The following is an 18,461-nucleotide window of genomic DNA, read 5'->3' as shown; positions in this document are numbered from 1 at the left end:
TGCAGTTAAACGAGGCTGAAAATTCCTGCAAGTATCGAGATTCGTGCAATTATCGGGGTGATCGATCCAATCGGGAGTTACACATTCCTCTTCCTCGAAATGGTCACATCTATTAATAGGTGTGCCTTCCGATACTGAATTAATTCATAGTTTGAAGTGCAGTGTAATAATTCATAGTTCGAGATTTCTCTCGAGTCTGATTTCCAAATAATCTTACAATTAATTTCAGGTTTCTTTTTTTTAAATCTACCAATATTGAGTCTATGCTTATCCATTTGAAGAAAGAGGAACCTGTGAATTATAATTTAATTACACTAAGACAAATTTGTCCTCTGCAGGATATCTTTTATTACAATAGGTATGTAGTTGTTTGTGTCATTTGAAATTATCGACATTTCCGTGTATATAATTTTATAATAACGACACGAATTATTATGATCAACGACCAGCAACTGCGTTTCGTTTATCTTATTTTTTGGTAAGTATTTTTACTTTTAGTATAATATATCGATAGAGATTTCTATAGATATACTGGGTTGTTCGAAAAGTCATTTCGTTTTTTTTTTGTGTAAATGAAACACGATTTTTTTAGAGTGTATAAACATTTTATTAAATTATACATTCTCCATTTTGGAAAACGAAATGACTTTCCGAACAACCTAATATTTCGTTTTACTTTATTTTATGCTCTATGTATACTTTAATGAGAAAATCCTTCTTTTATATTTTAGCGTCTATATCCTTAATTTTAAGGAATAAAATTAATAGAAAATATATGTTAGATTACTCTTAATTACTATAAATGTTTGTAGTTGGTAAAGATTTCAAACATCCTCCTATGGTTAACCGGACGAACATCAAATTTCAATTACATGGAAAATATGATCTCCGAATCGTCCCAGACTCCCTTGACAACGACGAAACCGTGGAATTCTCTCCGTTTCTGGGATTTCTCTCGACACTCGTCCTTTTCCAACCTTCGGTGTGCGGTATTTCGCTTTCTCTTCGGTTGAGGAGCATTCTGGTTTAGAACACTATTACTATATGGTCAAGAACATTTTTTATAGATATCACTGAGAAGCAGTTCTCTATTCTTCTTTGCTCAACATGGTGGATAAAAAATTCCATTGAAAACGAAAATATATAATCATCCGGACATCGTAGAGTTCCCCGACACGGCATGAACCGAAGAATTCCCTTCGTTTGAAGGATTTCTTATCGAAACTCTTTTAAACGAATTGAGAAGTATTTCGTATCCTTCTACGTTTAAGATACTTTTCTATAGAAAACTTTTTTTATAGAAAATAGTGCGTAACATTTCACCATTCTCTGTTGCTCAAATTGATAACTAAAACATTCGCTTGAAATCGAAAATATAATCTAGGAGGCATCGTAGAGTTCCGTGACAATATCTAACATTTCGCTATCCTCCATTACTCCATTTGACGAATGGTAAAAAATTCCATAAAAATCGAGGATATAATCTTCGAGTCATTGTAGGTTCCTTGACAATATCTAACATTTCGCTATCTTCCATTGCTCGACTAAACGAATAAAAAATTCCATAAAAATCGAAAATGCAATCTTGGAGACATCGTAGAGTTCTCCGACAATGTCCAACATTTCGCTATCCTCGATTGCTGGACTCGAGGAGTAGAAAATTTCATAAAAATCGAAAATATAATCTGGGAGGCATCGTAGAGTACCCCGGCAACGTCAGAACCGAGGAATTCTCCCCGTTTGAAGGGTTTTCATCGTAGATTCGAACCGGTCGGGTTCCCATCGGTGACCGCGGCTCGTTCTCTCTCCTGTCGTTTCGCGGTTCGGCACAGAAGAAGAGCCGGCGGAATCGCGTTTTTTGATAGATCAGCAACAGCCTCTCACGAGCGAAGTCCCACGAACGAGCTCGGCACACGGATCGCCCGGAATGCCGAAATAGCAAATTAGAGAATTCCAAGAGATCTGTCGTCTCTCTCCCGTTTCTTTCCTCCGCCGGCTACGCGAGCTTTGTCCTCCTCCGCCATGGCGTAACGCGGTTCCGTTTCTCCCGCTCCTGCGAACCCTTCCGACAAACTTAATCCCGTAATGATCTATTGTTCCCGCGCGGTTCTAGCAAATTTTCACGCCCGGCGCCGATTTAGCAGCTCGTCTCTATCCGGCTCGTGAAGGTGTACCAACACTCCACTCCCGAGGGAACGTCGTTCCTTAAACGACGTTTCTTCGCGACGACAGGAATTCCTTGCGTTCGAGGAATCGAGACGGGAATTGCGCGAAAGTAATAGGTTGCTCGATAAGTTTTGTCGTTCGATAAGAAACGGAGCTATTAGCTGCGTCGTTTTATTTTTCCAAAGACGGTACCACTCTTCGACGAACACGTGCGAAGTTTCGTGTAGATCTGTCGACTCGTTCGTACGGTTATAGTTGTTCGACATTGAAGTGTCACGGTATTATTTTTACAATGGAAAGTACGAGAAAATTTCTCGAACAACTTAGTAAATTTGGTGAATCGGGAACAACGATGCTTACGTTCGAAGTTGATCGATTCGAACTGTTTTCTGGAGCTGAGCCAATTTGCATCTCCAAGTGGATAAATCGAGTCGTATCGAACAAGAGGAATGTTCGAAGTGAACTTCGTGGATTTTGATGAAATTTGACAGATACATAGGTCCACGTGTATAATAATAGTAACTGGAATTACAGCCGCAGATGATCAGTTATGAAACAAATAAGTGTAAAGTTTTGAAAAGTTGCTCAATTGGGTATACACGAGTAGTAGAGCATCCCTGCCAACAGTAATTGTGAAGTAATGAAAAACGTAGGAGGCTAATTATATTTTGTTAACCAGAAATATGAGAAATAAATATTCTATGAACAACGACGGATAATCATAATTCTGCATAATGATCTTGATTGTGGATCTCAAACTATTAGTCGGCTGTGTACGCTATATATAGTACTTGTTATAGCAAAAAGGGAGTCCCATTGTCTGAAATTGATTGTGGAAAATTCAAGAGATTCTTGTTTTTCTCTGTGTTTTCGAAGATTCTCGATGAATGAATTATCGATGAGTTTCACGTTGACAAACTTCGTATAATATTACTATTATTCGTTAACGTCAAGAGGAAGTAACGTTTTGAATACAATAAGACAGTATACGAAAAATAAAAATGCTGTGGGACAAATTTGAATATACGTCAAGGGTTTACGCAGCTTGTAACGCATCTATTTATTAATTAGACGTTTATTTGGGATTTTAGCATTCCATGCGAGTTGAATACGATCGATGTTAACGAACCAGGAAACTGTTTACAAGATCGTCGTAAGAATTTGCAGAAACGATAATGCGATTAATTGGATTTCAAGAGCGGTAATATAAATCTTGTCTTATAGAATGTAGGTATTCGTTTAAACGGTCTGAGTGGCGTGTAAATTATCTCACGGATAAAGTATATTTTAAAAATTGTACGGATTACGAAGTATATTGGTTATTTATAATCTCTCAAAGAACGGAATAGAAGAGGAGCAAGGAATGATTCATTTCATTTGTCACGTGCAGTGTGTAAATAAATGTGTAATGTGTCGCGACCAATAATAGTAAAACTATTTCTTACGAATCAAAGACCAATATACAAATATAGATATAAGTAAAGCGTAATAGAATTAATTGTAAGGTACGCAACAAATTTGAAAGTAAAAAACGTACGTGCATGAAACTTAATAAGAGGTGTTGCAATTAAGAGAACAGAGTTGTTCGAATCACTATATGTTTGTAACTCTCAGAATTACGTTTTACAAGCAGCAATAGAGCCCGAAGGAAATATTTGAGATGTTATTTGCAAAAGTACACGTTCTTGCAATGTCATCGATGTGTTTCAATAATTATTATTTAAAATAAGATTATTCAATTCAAACAGTAACAATAAGGGATAAGAATTTAAATGGAATAAAATTATTTCAATTGAATTCGTAAATAGAAGTATTAAGAATTTCGAACGTGACAACGTGGAAGAACGATTGATCGCTGAAAGATCTACAGGACGCTTTAAAATCAATTCGTTCAGGAAGTAGACAGTCGATACATCGATCGATTGAACAAGAACAGGAGATCGTAAACTTTCCTTCTAATTTCCAGGATTGTACTCGGATGACGGAGAATAAGTATGGCCCGACTTGTTCACAATTTTAAGTATACACAGACGTCGAATGATGGATATTCCATTTTTTCCCGAGGAATTTAATCTTCGAACGTTTCTCATTCGAGAGAAGATTCAAAAAAGACGATTCGTATTCTTTCGTCGCAGCAAACGACAACGTTCTAATCGTCGTAACTATTTAATAACGAAAGACGCTACCGAGGACGACTAATCTTCAAAGCGTCGGATGTCTCGCGAGAAGAAGGATGCCTCGCTCTAAAATGAATCGCTTATGAAACGTTAAAGCGTTATACGGAAAGGTATGCAACCGGTATGCCATTCTTGATGAAAATTAATAGCTTCGAATGTCCTTCGTACATATCGTTTTCACATCGAAGGAAATTGCGCACCAAGTATGCGATAACTACTCGAAAGATCCATATTTAACACAATGGTTGAGTAAATGCATCTCAAGATTAATCCCTGCGGCGCGATTATTGAATTCGTAATAACACGACGCGACAGCTGCACCGTGACGGATATTCAACGGATATTTGTCAATAAAAACCGTCTCAGCTTTTTTCATCGGAGAATTATTCTCCGTAGTATCGAATAAAAAAAATTGTGTCGATATCGTTTTAATTCAATGTAATCGTGGAAAGCGCGTTCTTTTCGCGTTCGAGAGGAAATTACTCGAATACTTTTCAAATAGGATAGTCCTTAGTTTATCCTTCATTGATAGAAATCAAATATTTAGTTCGAAGAAAATTTGTAAGAAACAAAAACGAAGCTCCTCGTCTAACGAAAACGGATATTCCCTTCGATCGTTCAAAAACATATTTAGCTTTTTATTTTCAACGATTTCAATTTTCTTGTCGATGCTCTCTACGAATCTATTACCTGCAAGATACTATAAATTCGAACTCTCCTTTATTCTACCTCGATCGTATTCATCGTATCCATAGAACTTCCACATCGAAGACTATAACATTCGTTTCATAAGAACAATTTTCAATGCATCTTAGCTGCTTCGATGCACAGTGAATGAAAAACAATTCCACTAAAAAATGAAACTCGAGAAAAAATGTTTCGTTTACACGCTGCTCCTTCGATTATTCCCAACCTTCTTCCACTCTGTAAGTGTCTGCACGGTAAATTCGAGCGAAAGATACCAATCGACGATAAAAATGACCAAAGACGCGAGAAAGTCTAATCGCGGTAGTAATTCCACACTTCTGTACCATACAATTATTTCTTATCTGACAATCGAACGTCCGATTAATCTGTTTGTCAGTTTCGGTGGTTTGCTATCGTGTTGCGCCAAGAACCCGAGTAAATTTCCCTGGGAAGCTATCACGCGGACATAATTCTACCGAATCACCCCTACGGTGCACACGATCGGAACCCGAACTGGGTCAGAGCATTTTACTGGTGCAACGGGGAACGTTTCCCGTCTCCGCGATGAGCGCGAAAACGAGAGGAGCTCACAACGCGCAGGAATCGGGCCACTTGACCGTGGCGAATCGCGTCGTAGCTGGCGCGTCTAATCTCGCGTGTAACGCGACAGGTCCGTGAAGGACGTCCCGCTGCGTCGGCGCAAATCCAATAACCCTCGACAAGTGTCGCACGACGCGCGGGCTTTTTTTTCTCCTTTTCGTTCGCGGGAGGTCAGGTGGGTGGTAGAGGGGATCCTTCGTGTGGAACACGAGCTCCGGGAGGGGGACACACGCCGATCGACCCTGGCTCGCCGATCAAACGTTTCTCTCCTGCACTTCGCCCGGAACAGTCATACTGCACGTGGCCGTTCGAACAATGCGGGAGGTTAGCTGCACCCCGCTGCTAATAGTCGGGCATTAAATTCGTCGGTGATATTGGGTCGTCTCCCCCGTTTCGAGAGGGGGACTCGTCTCTGAATGGGACGAGACGTCTGAAATATGCTTCCTCCCGCTTCATTCCTCACCCCTGACGAGCGAGCGGACAATGACACGGTCAGAGGGATGGAGGTGGATCTTCACGAGTTTTTCCAGTTAGCCCTTTGAGAGTCTGTTCATCCCGTACACCCGGGCGAGCAACTTGACAATGACACGGTCAGAGACTGGAACGTTAGACGGTGGATCTTCAAGAGGGTTTTCACGAGTTTTACGAGTCACCCCTTTTAGAGTTCGAATGAACATAGGTAGACGATCGTAGTTGCGCGATTGCATCGATCGATGCAATTTTGGATCTCGAGGTGGGAGATGGGTTCGACGAACTGGGCTCCAGATTGGTAATAATGATTTCCGATCGATCCTATTCGTGGAGCTCGTAACTCGGCGAAGTCGAGGGTAATTGTTATCCAGTTGACTGTATTGTTGCTCGACAATGGACGACTTTGTTCACGGTTATCGCGCGATCGTGTGGTTTTGGATTTGTCGATTCTATTTAACGACGATCTTGATCCTGATATCTTGGAACGTTCAGTTGGATCTCGTAAGTGTAAAAAAGACCCAATTCGAAATGTACAATATTCGAAAAGCGGGAAAGTGGAATTCGCCCTAATTGGTAGTCATCCGGTTCGATTGTTGCACGACAGTGGTAGATCTTGCGCATAGAGATCGATCAAGGACGCGCGATCGTAACTGGATCGGGACTTTTATCTCGGTGTAACTATTATCCGATAATTCCAGGGTCATCGATCTTAATCTTTCGATTTATTCACTTCGACTCCCCCACTTATCTCGATAACCAGCTACTGTGCCCCACATTCGAGAGTGCGTAAAATTCAAGCCATGTAAATTCGAAATTCCTAGATCCTAGGAACTCCCCACTGATCTCGATAGCCAGCGCCGTGCTCCACATTCGAGGGAGCGTAAAATTCAAGCCCTGTAAATTCAAAATTCCTAGACCTTAGAGATTCCCCGCTTATCCGAATAGTACTCGTCACGTTCGAGTAACCACAAAATCTCAAGCTTCGCGAGTTGAATATTCCCAGGTCCTCCGAACTCTCGTACTACATTCGAGAAAGCGTAAATCTTCAAAGGGTAAAAATTAAAAGTGTCTAGTTCCTAGGACCGATCCACTTATTCGGCTAACCGGCTACTATATTCCACATTCGAGAGAGCGTAAAATTCAAGCCCTGTAAATTCGAAATTCCTTGGCCCTAGGGACTCCCCGTTTATTGGTATAGTCGATGCTTGCCACGTTCGAGGGAGTATAAAATCTTGAGCTTCGCGAGTTCAAAATTCCTAGGTCTCGAGGAGCGTTGTACCGGGCTCGGAGAAATCATCGATCCTCGAACCGTATAAATTCAAAATTCCTAGGTCCTGGGAACTCCCGTGCCACATTCGAGAAACCAGAATCTCTCGAACCCTGTAAATTGAAAATATCTGGGTCCTAGGAATATCCGGCGTCCTCGAACAACCAACGCTCGGCCGAAGTGAAAAATCTCAAGTCTCGTAAATTCCGTTCGTCTCGTCCATAACGAACTCCAACTCGTAAAACTTACCAACGTCTAAAGATCCTCGTCATCGCGTCCCGGTAGCAACGATCCTCCCTCTCCGTCAACCAAAAATCCAGTACGTCCACCTAAACTGGTCCCTGAAAGTTATCCAACGCTACGCCCGTCCCGATCTCCGGTTACCAGGACCTTGGACGATCGCGGACCAGATTTCCCCGATCCGACGCGAGAGAAAATTCCCGTAGGAGGTCTAGCCGTGCGTCTCTCCGGTGTTCACCCTGGCGCGGCAAATTAAGCTTCCCAAAACACCGCGAAACTGTTAATTAAGACTCATTATACTCGCGGGCTGGTTGCTGCCGTGTCCGGGGTTTGGGGTTGGAAGTTGGCGAAAGGGTGGCGAACCGAGCTACCTACTTGGTCGCCGGGAGCGAGGGAGACGGTAGCCCGTGAAGAAGAAGAAGAAGCCCGAGGAGATGGGAACGGAGAGTTAGCCGGTCGAGCCGGGAGGCCACGGTACGGAGACCCGGGTCTGCGAGGAGCAAAGAGAAGGTGGAGGTGGTGGTAGTGGTGGTGGAGGAGGAGGACAAGGAGGAGGACGAGGAGGAGGAAGAGGCGTCGGAGGAAGGGGGATGGTTTAACCCGAGTAGGAACTTCTTAATACCGCGACGGCAGTCGGGTTCATTGTGGGATCAATACAGAGACGAGCGGGCGTAGGAGTGGCAACCGTCGCCTCATTGGACGCGGCGTTCCCGCGCGTTGATTGGCTACCGGTGGTACTACCAGGAGGCGGTTCCTTTCGCGCTAGCCCCTCTGTCGGGGTGAACGAAAGGGGGAGGCCAGGCCCTGACCCTCGCCAGGAAGGAGAGAACACGCGGCAAGCGAAAAAGACGGAGCGCCGCTGCACGACCAGTTGGAAAAAGACGGCGGACCGGTCTGCGGCGAGGGTGACACGACGCCGGGGGGTTCAGTCTGTGTTCGCCCATCAGAGACACATCACCAGCCACGATACGGTCCGGTTGCGTCTCTCGCCGCGAGGGTAGCCTCCCTGCAGACCAGGTGTTCCACGGTGTGTAACACGTCCTATCAGCGCCACTGGACGCCTCGAGTCCTTGAACTTGACAGTGTTCCCCGTGAGCGTCGGGGATTTGATCGGTAGCGAGGATCGGATTCGAAACGGGGTTCATCGGGGGGCACAGCGAAGAATAATCACCATTGGTTCGCGAGAGAGGTGTTCGCGGATCCTCTCGCGGGACCGGAAACAACGGACTCGTTTCGTCAGTCCTTGGAGCGATTTTTTGGGAAACGGGTGAGATCCACGCGCGATATCGTGACCAGAATCGTTCGAAATCTACGGACGATTTCGAGAAACATCGAACCCGATGGTGACACCGTAAGGAGGGATCCAAGGAGGACCGAGAGCCGCTGGAAGTTTCTTTCGATCGCTGGAGAAACGGAACGAACTTGGAGCGTGACCTTCGTTCCTCGCCCGAAGGAAAGCGGCGCGCGCGTTCGAGGAACTGGTTGCAAAATACTTTATTCTTAGCCGACCCGACGATCGGAGAGCGTGTGCCGTGTTGTCGTTTTCATCCGACTTCCGAGCGTGACGTTGTCGCTGGGCTCGCGGTAGCAACGGGAGACAACCACGGCGATGAGACGATTCGCTACGCCGTGAAGCTGCACGGTGACGGTAACGGGAACAGTGTGCCTACTTTTTCGCGGATCGTCGTACACCGAGACTGGCTAGACCACGGGGAAGTGAATCGCCGTTGTGAATCGAGAACGAACGAGTCGGGTTCCGAGTGTTCGCCAGAGGGCAGCCGCTTTTATAAATATTTACCGATAGACCTCTTGCCAGGTATACAGAGAGTCTCGTCGACTATGCGACGAAAGGTGGCTTAACGCGGTCGAAGGCTGCCCAACGGGATAGCAACGGGTCGAACTAGGTCCTTCCTGTCTTGTTTGTTTGTGAATCGTTCGCGGATGACGATGCGCGGCTCCGCTTGACGCAACCTTCGCGAACTCGGCGTATAATCGAACAGTGTCCTGGGAATCGAGCGATCGTTCGAGCAAATATCGAGAAAAGCGGCGAGCGGTGGAGAGACGGGATATTGGTACGAGTGGACAGAGTGGAAAGAAAAAATAGTGTACGAACGGGTGGTGCGACGTTCGGGTACGCAAGTCGGCAGGCCTGCTCTGGGGTGCCGGGCCCGGGCGGGGTGATGAGCTGCTCCGAGGTGATGTATCAATATTATCCTTACCTCTATCAGAGGCCACCGCCGCCGCCGCACCCGACCCACCCTCATGCGGCCCCGCACACCCATCCCCACGCGAATCCGCATGCGGCCCACCACAGCCCGGCCAGGCCGGCGCCTTTTCAATCCTTCTCAGCGGCCACGGCGACGCATCAATACGACAGGGTGAGTGAAATTATTATTATATTATATTCTATTACTTCTAACGCGATTATTGCTCGTCGACGCATCGGGAGGAACGCGAATACGTACCAGGACGCGAGTCGAAGTCACCGACTCGGGGAATACCTTCGTTTAATCGCGATACGTGGATCGAATCTAGAGAGTAGTTTGATGTCGGGTAGTGGTAGGCGTGGGCGATGGAAAATGTCCGGGACGATTGTGGATACTTTTCTAGAGTTTGCGTTGAGATTCGAAACGTACGGAGAACGAAACATTAATCTCGAATCGTGCTTATGTAGGTGTATATGTAAAACGGTTGGAACTTAATTGACGATAGGTCGAGGATTGTGAGATTAGTCGAGATTGAAGATTTTGGGACGACTGGTGCTTTCGTAGAGTTTGCGTTGCGATTCTGAAGGCTCGTCGTGAGAATCCAGGGATGAAACATTAATTTTGAATCGTGTTTAGATATGTGTACACGTCGTAGGCTAATCGTGGAAGCGAATCAGTGACTTAGATTAAACCTAGGATGCGATATAAGAGCAGTTTGATTGTAAGAAGTGATACGAGAGTAGCTGGAACCTAGAAGGCGATAGAGTAGTCCAGGACGAGGGAAAGTGTCGGGACGATTGTTGCTTTTGTAGAGTTTCGATCGAGATTTTGAAAAATCGTTGCGGGTATCGAAAGAGAAAACATTAACCCATTCCGATGGTGTTTTATTTGTACGTAAGGGATTAAACGTAAAGTTTAAGAGTGTCGTGAATCGAACTTGGAACCAAGATGTTAGAAAAGTGTAGAACGACGGAACGTTTCGGGTCAGTTTGGTGTTCAGGTCCTGAAAGTTCGTCACGTACGATCGTTCCGAGTACCGAAAGATCGAACATCGAGATCGTGTTTGTTCGCACATCGTAACCGAAATATAGATGGTGTCGTAGATCGACCCTAGAGCGACGCGAGAGTAGTTTATATTCACGAGATGGTACAAGAACACCGCGATGGTAGCTTGAACCCTTCTCGAATTAACATCCAGTGTTTTTACAAGCTTCCCAATGAGATTCTGAAAATTAGAGACCTTAATTTAAGACCTTTTGAGTTATCAAAAGCTCGAAAGTTAACCCATTCGGACTGTGTTTATTTCTCGACTTTTGAGGCTAGATAGCATCATAGGTTGGCTCTAGGAGTAGCTTCTTGATTCTTGAACGCTTCTTGATTCAGCGTTGAATATTTTTACATGGTTCGCGATGAGATTTTGAAAGTTGACGACGTTAATTCGTTCAAAGTATCGAAAGCTCGTACGTTAACCGATTGAGACTTGTGCTTATTTTTCGGATTTTGAAGCTAAATAACGCCACAACTTGGCTCTAGAAGAGATAGGAGAGCGTTGTAGTTTAATCCTAGAAGCGGTGCAAGAATATCCATTACGAGAGTAGTTTAATCTTGGAAGATGGTACGAGAACACCGTGAAAGATGAGAATAGTTCAACCCCGGAACGTTGGGTGTTGTTACGGGGTATTCGTGGTATCGGAAGCTCGAACATCGACTCATCGAGACCGTGTCTATTTCTCGAACACGGAGGGCAGCAATTATTTCTCCAGTTTCTATCGATCGAAAGGTACATTGTTGAAAAAAAATTCCATCGTTGTTCGTATAATTTTCTTCGTTCTCCGCGCGTTATTTTTTTGGAAAATAATTATCCGATTTTCGATATTCAGCGTAGTTGAAACTTTCATAGGTCGACGAGCCTCCGTTTTGTTTGCTTTCGGAATTGTATAAATTATAAAATCGCGTAAGTTTACCGATATCGAGAGTCGTAGAACTGGTTCCAAAAAGTGGGTTGCAATTCGCCTAGAAAACGATTCGGAACTCGAGTCGCGTAACGTTTCTGCCCGGTGCTCGAACGTTTGAGAATCACTGGCACCTGAGAAGTTCTGCGCGATAAGAATCTTTAGGGATCTAACCCGAACCGACCGTTTCTTACTTAATTCTCTTTACCCGCCAGTCCGATCGGTGGTATGGGCGAACAAAGTGTTTATAAACGCTTCTCGACTATAAATCGGGGCCAACGGCAGTTTTTCAGGATCGCGTGGTTGAATTGTAAAGTTTCGATACGTATGGAACCGTCTAACGACTTGCATCGAGCGTAACTGATACGGAACGTGTTCAGGATTTCGACAAGTATGGTCTTCGAGACGAAGAAACGCGCTAGAAGATCCAACAAGAAACATTCAACGACGTGAAAATTATTTTCAATCCGTGACTCGTTGTACGATAAGATTAAACAAAGTAAGATCAGTTAGAAGTATCGTCTCTCCTTCGATGCGATTCGGAATTTCGTAGAACTTTAAAAATCGATGAAAGTTTGATCGTATTGTAGCGTGGTTTATTGCGTGCCTTTCCGTGAAAAATTATGCGAATTCTACAGCAATTGTACACCGGTCTGCAAAGAAATCTTGCGATGTCGTTCCTCCCGATGCGTCACAAGCAACAAATTTAATCCATACGTTTATAGTAAGCGCAGTGGTATTTGTTTCTCGTTACTAATCTCGTCGATTCGTTCGATGTTATTTATAAGCAACATTTTGTAAGATGATTATTCAATATCGATAAACGCTCTCCGTCAGGATTTGCCGGTTATAATTACGATTACGTAATACCGTATAACGAGCGATATCTAAAATCGAGCATTTTTTATTTCGTTTCTCTTGCCTTCGAATCACATCTGCAATGGTGTACATCGAGAACCATTCGAGAGAAACGCGTTTAGAAGCTTTCTTTAGAACCGTATAAAGGAGCACGTTAAATCCTCTTGGTCGAAAGATCGTGATATTCGTAATACCGTGCTCCAAAAGCAAAAACATTAGTTAGAAAATATCTAACAAGAACGTAGATACTTTGACCGTTAACGATTCGCAAAAGTCCACGTTTTAGAAACAAAAGAGTTAACAAGGTTGCTTCTGTTTCCAACAAATTCACCAACAGAAACGTCGAGATTAAATAATCGGAATTTCAATCCTTGAACGACCAACAGATTCCGGTACATTAAGGTATACCCTGAAGAGGAATTTATAAAATCGATCGTCGGTATAGAATAAACAAAAAAAAAGAAAAATATACTACGGAAAGTAAATTTTTTAGGAAATTGACTGGTCGGTAAATCTCGGTACTTTAATCTGCTTTCCGTAGCACCTAGCCTCGTGACAGAAGTATTTCGAGTATAGAGTCTACATTCAATTTCTCTCTTCGGGACATACGGTTCCCAAGTACGAGTAAACATCTTTTTAACTCGAGAACGGTGAAGCATCCGTTACTCGAGTAGTGCCAAATATGCCGAAAACGGATTCTAGCGCACTATACTCGATGTTTCGAGTATAGAGTGTACAATCCTTTCAACTCGAGTGATCCCAAGTATACTGAAAACTTTGAATTCTAGCAGGCTGTACTTGGTGTTTCGAGCACAGAATCTGTGCTCAATTTCACTTTGTGGTACATACGATTCCCAAGTACAAGTAAAAATCCTTTCGACTCGAAAACAGCGAAGCATCCGTTACTCGAGTGGCGCCAAGTATGCCGAAAACGTTGGATTCTGGCACGCTATAGTTGCCCGCGCCAAGTGTGTCCCCCGTTGGAATTCTTAGGATGATCCTTTAAGAGTATCGTTGGCGCTCTCTCACCGCAACAAAAGAATCGTTCCCCGTGTAATCGTTAGCATGATCTCCGGAGAGCCATTGTTTACCGCGATCGAAGTTCCCCGAGCGAAAAAAGCCGATCGCGGAGGCGAATACGGTTGGCATAAGGGGGACAAGGGGAACGACGATTACGCGGACGACACGTTCGGCAGCGGCGTTTCAAAGCGATCGGACGACGAGAGAGGACGTCTCTAGCGATCGTTGGAAATTTAGACGTCAACGACTCGTCAGGGCCCCGTTCCCGACACATTATTCATAACCTTACGTGCTGTCATACGGGACGTGTATCGCGCGGCTTGTCTCGTCTCGAGATTACAAGCCGGTCGCGTCCGAGCGCGGCACGCCTCTAAAAAGAACCAACACAGCCACCGTGCCGACTGACTCGTTCAACGTAGAGGATTTGAAATTCGACGGTTATCGGGCGACGGTTAACGACGTGGATCGACGTAGAGGAAACACGGAAATTCGAACGAGCGAATTTTTCCACAGTCGTCGGCAAGTTCGATTTTCGATATCCTTGACGTTGGATTCGATTTCGAACGATTAACGCCTTCGCGTCGTAATTCCATTTATTTTGTGGGAAATTAAACTTTTGCGAATCGATCGGGTCTTAGATGTTCGAGGGAACGTTGCAAACGAACGGACAAATCGAATAGCGTGTCCAAAAATGAAATTTTGAATTATTAATACTCAGGTACGAGTCCAAAAACCATATTTTGTAATGTTAACGGTACAGGTCTAGAAACCATATTTTGTGATATTTAGCGGCGTAGCTCCAAAAATCACATTTGGAAATATTAATAATAGGTACAAGTCCAAAAACTACATTTTGAAATATTTGAGAAAATAGCTCTTCGCACTCGTTAAATTCAAGGAGTTACGCGAAACAGGAGTACAGGGTACCTTTTTTTGTTTTACACTCGATCGCAACGTGTGCTTCTATGCATTTTACGTATAGTTTCGAGATAATGCGTAAAAATTACAAAGCTCGAGATTTTGTGTAAATGAAATTGACTTTCAGAACTTCGTGAAATTTGTGGAAAATTCATCCAGGTTACTGTAACGTTGGAACAACTTGAAAAATTCAGTGATCCTGAAAGTTCTAGCGTGCTTAGATGAAATGTTAAATCACAGTGTGTTTATAGACACGAGCGACCCTTCTGCGCAACATTATTGTCTACCTCGTTTGGACGACCGAATCGTACGAATTTTTTACCGCGTTCAACTACGTAGGATTGTATTCTTTTGGGCCTCGAACAATGGAAGCCCTTTTTCAGAGCCACGAATGGTTAGAAATGAGGAATATCTTCATCCTGTCTGTCGCTGATTTCGTTTAGTTCTCGAACGAACGAAATTAACGTTCTCGAGTTAAGTTACTTCGAACGTCCGATATTGTCTCTCATCCTGTCACAAGTTCGAAATCGAGTTAACCCGAGAAGCAGGTCGATGAAATTAACACTGAAACTACCGACGGTGAACGTACGACTATTTGCATTACATATTTATCTTCGAAGTTAAATAGGGAAGGGTAAATTAATTTACGAGTATTAGTTGTCCATTTCGATAATTGTCCACGAATATTGTAGACTAAGATAACGAGTCGATAATTGAACGATGAACACTGTCGATAATTGAGCGATTTCAAAGAAAAGTTCGAAACAAGTTGAATCGACCCCTTTGGTGGTTCTACTGTTAAACCACCGTTATTTAGACACATTAGGGGCAAGAACGGGGTACCGTTAACGATGATGGCGATAACTCCGTGACAATCCGAGAGACACGTACTACGAAACCACACCAACGGGCTTTATCTCGAGTATAAATACTCGGCGCGTTTATACGAACTTTTTCCATACACTCGAGGCGCGGAATCATAAATTATCGTATCGTGTCTTGTGCATCGTAAATAACTCGGTAGGCGTTAATTCGTGCATAAATAAAAGAGTCGCTTTCGAACCGATCGCGGTGGTGGTGTGTCTAGAGCGTGATTTTAACTAGGCAAAATTGCCATGGAAATCTCTGCATTTTTGGCGCTACGTATTTCATGTCGCATACACCGAATTCCGCGTTGTTCGATCGCAATAATTTCCACGTTAACGCGAACGATCCTTTTCGCGTCGATATCACGGCCGATCGAGGATATCACGAGCGTTAAAGTCTCGTTGGACAAGTCCCACCGCGGGATTATGACACCCCGCGAGTATTTGTTCCGATATTTTAACCGCCCTGAGCGCTATACATAAATCGAGAGTACTGGATTCGAATTAGCGGAGTTTGTTTCGAAACTGGAGGAACTAGTTTGTCCCGTTCGCGCGAGCGGCTCGAACGGACAGGTAATCCATGGGGCGGTCAGGTGATGCGAAACTTTCCTTTGAAAAAGTTTCACTGGAACGATGTTGATGTTAAGCCGGTCGAAAATTAAGTCTCGATGCATTAACAGCGTTACCTCGTCACGGACGTTTATTCCAAACTGGAGCATCGATTCTTTTATTAGCGTATTCGTCGTTTTTGTCATTCGTCGAAACAACGAACTCGCATTTTTCGAACGATGTTTTAGCGAAAAATCGACGATACAACGACCAACCTTTTGTAACCGATGGAGATAACTGTTCGAATCTTTACCGATTATCTGAATGTTATTCGATGGTCCAATTTCAGTGGGAAACTCGGAAGACCTTTTGTTTTTAGTTCCGATCAACATTGAGATTTTTAGTCGATCAACTGGCGTATTTTATTCGTTTCTCGTTGGGTGAATTATGTACGTGTATATACTTTTGAAAATATTAATACCATAGAATTTGTGCGGATTGAAGAATTTTTGAAAGATTAATGTAGAAAACGTAATGGAATTTTTGAAGTTTTAGCAATTTTAGTTTCTCGGCGTGCTGAATTTATAAAGTACGATAAATAATACGCGCAAAAGCGATTGTTCGGTGACACGTTTCGAAGCATTTTTAAAAAATTCAAATTTGCGCCTGGCAAGCATTTCTGAATTATTATTACGAGTTTCTGTAAACCTCGAACTATTTTCTGCATACCCTGCATTCGCCACTGTGTTGTATTTTAATAGAAATACCATTGTGACGTTTGTGGCCTCTGGTGAGTGATCTGTGCGCTGTCATGACATATTTGGTTGTTACTATGGAACAATGTGATAAACTTGGTGTACAAAAATTTGAAGCGATCGAACTCGCGTAACGAAAACCCGGATAATGCAATTAATAACCGTTCTTTAATTATGTTCGATATAATCGCAGTAAATACTTAATATTCGGTCGTTTCGTACTTGGTAGATACTTCCTTTCATCTGCATTGATTTCGTATGCTTCGAGTTAAATCTTTCGAATAAATCGAGTTAGGAAGAGATTATATAAATGGAAGACCGATAAAATTTCGCAATTAACCGGAATATCGGTCAATTACAAGGCGGATAATTTCTACTGATCCAAGTGATTCTAATTTACATATTCTTCTCTGCAACGTTAATTTTCCGGATATTCGATAAAATACGTTGCAAAGAGATTGATATAAATATAAGAGCGATAAAATTTCACGACGAATACCCGTGCAGTAATCGAGTTCTATATCGATCAATTACAAAGTGAATAATTTCTACTGGTCTAAACGAAGAAACTTCGTCTACTATGCTCCGTGAGATTAATTTTTAAGATATGCGACGTATATGATTCACGGAAAGACTATAGTAATATTTACTATAAATACATGAACGGTGAAGTTTCATAATGAATTCCTACGTGGCAGTCGGGTTCAATATCGGTCAATTACAAAGTGAATAGTTGGAGCTCGTTCGAGTGAACAAACTCCACCTAACCTTCTCTATAATCTTAACTTCGCGGTTACTCGAGAAGTGTGTCTCTGTATGCAACTACGAACGTGCCAAATAATTTCGCGACTCGGTTCGGTGGACACTTTTATCCAACGTTTCGAAAACCAAACTCGGACGAGCTTGAAATCGAGTTGAAAGTGTTTCTACGATCGATGAAAAAATTCCTCCTCGATTTACGTTTGAATCCGGGAACACGATCGTGATAATGTTCGGTTCGAGGAATTATTTTCAACGAAAGTTTGCCAACGAAACCGAAGAGTATCAATTTTGGACGGGAGTCAAATCGCGAATACCCGCGGACGAACATTTTCCAACGTTTCGAAGAAAACCTACACCGAGACTTTCGTTTGTCGGTCGTCGTTCGGTGAAAGCGGTCTCATTACAATAACATGTTTACAAACAATCCAAGGGAGCTTCCGAGGTGTTTCACTTTACGCACGGTCCACGAATTCCCGCTTTTAGCCGCGCGTCCTGAAATAGTTTGGCAGACAAGGGACCGAACGAGAGTTTCTGCGAGTTTCACCTCGGGGATCCTCTCTGCATCATTTTAATATGTCTGCTGGCAGGTCAGCCGTGCTTCTTGCCCTCCCATGAACTCATCCGTACACCATGGGGTGTCGAATACCGTTTTTCTCGTTACTTGTACCCCGGGTGCTCTTTTTCGCTCCTCCTTTTTCCCTGGGTTTTTGCGTTTCCGCGTTTAGGTCTGTAATTCGCGTACGTCGCTCGTGTTTTTTGTTTTCTACCGCCAGACAGTTTTACCACATTGCACGGAGGAAGCTCGGTATTCTAGATTTTTCAGAGGAACGACAAAAAGCGATCGTATAATACGGCCGAAACGTTCTTAATCGTTTTGGCAAATTGAAGTTTATTTTACACGTTACAAATATCGGGATTCCTTATTTTGTCACGTATAGCCGACACTCTGTAATCGAGTAAAACTCT

At 43.4% G+C, this 18,461-nt stretch overlaps 1 protein-coding gene across 3 annotated transcripts in view; it reads left to right on the top strand.

The window, feature by feature from the left end:
* Positions 1–8,218: 8,218 nt before the first annotated feature.
* Vg (transcription factor vestigial) overlaps positions 8,219–18,461 on the top strand; it is a 159,914-nt gene continuing 149,671 nt past the window's right edge. Inside the window, exon 1 of one of the 3 annotated variants that reach the window (XM_076306936.1) lies at positions 8,219–9,986. In XM_076306936.1, the coding sequence (XP_076163051.1) occupies positions 9,789–9,986 (198 nt within the window). In that variant the 5' untranslated portion in view covers positions 8,219–9,788. The remainder of the gene's footprint in view (positions 9,987–18,461) is intronic. The other 2 variants (XM_076306935.1, XM_076306934.1) reach the window with 2 other exon arrangements.

The sequence above is a fragment of the Ptiloglossa arizonensis genome, chromosome 3, assembly GCF_051014685.1.
Source record: "Ptiloglossa arizonensis isolate GNS036 chromosome 3, iyPtiAriz1_principal, whole genome shotgun sequence".
NCBI classification, from domain to species: domain Eukaryota; kingdom Metazoa; phylum Arthropoda; class Insecta; order Hymenoptera; family Colletidae; genus Ptiloglossa; species Ptiloglossa arizonensis.
Note: the sequence above shows the minus strand (reverse complement) of the source record. Positions and strands in the feature narration are given on the sequence as shown.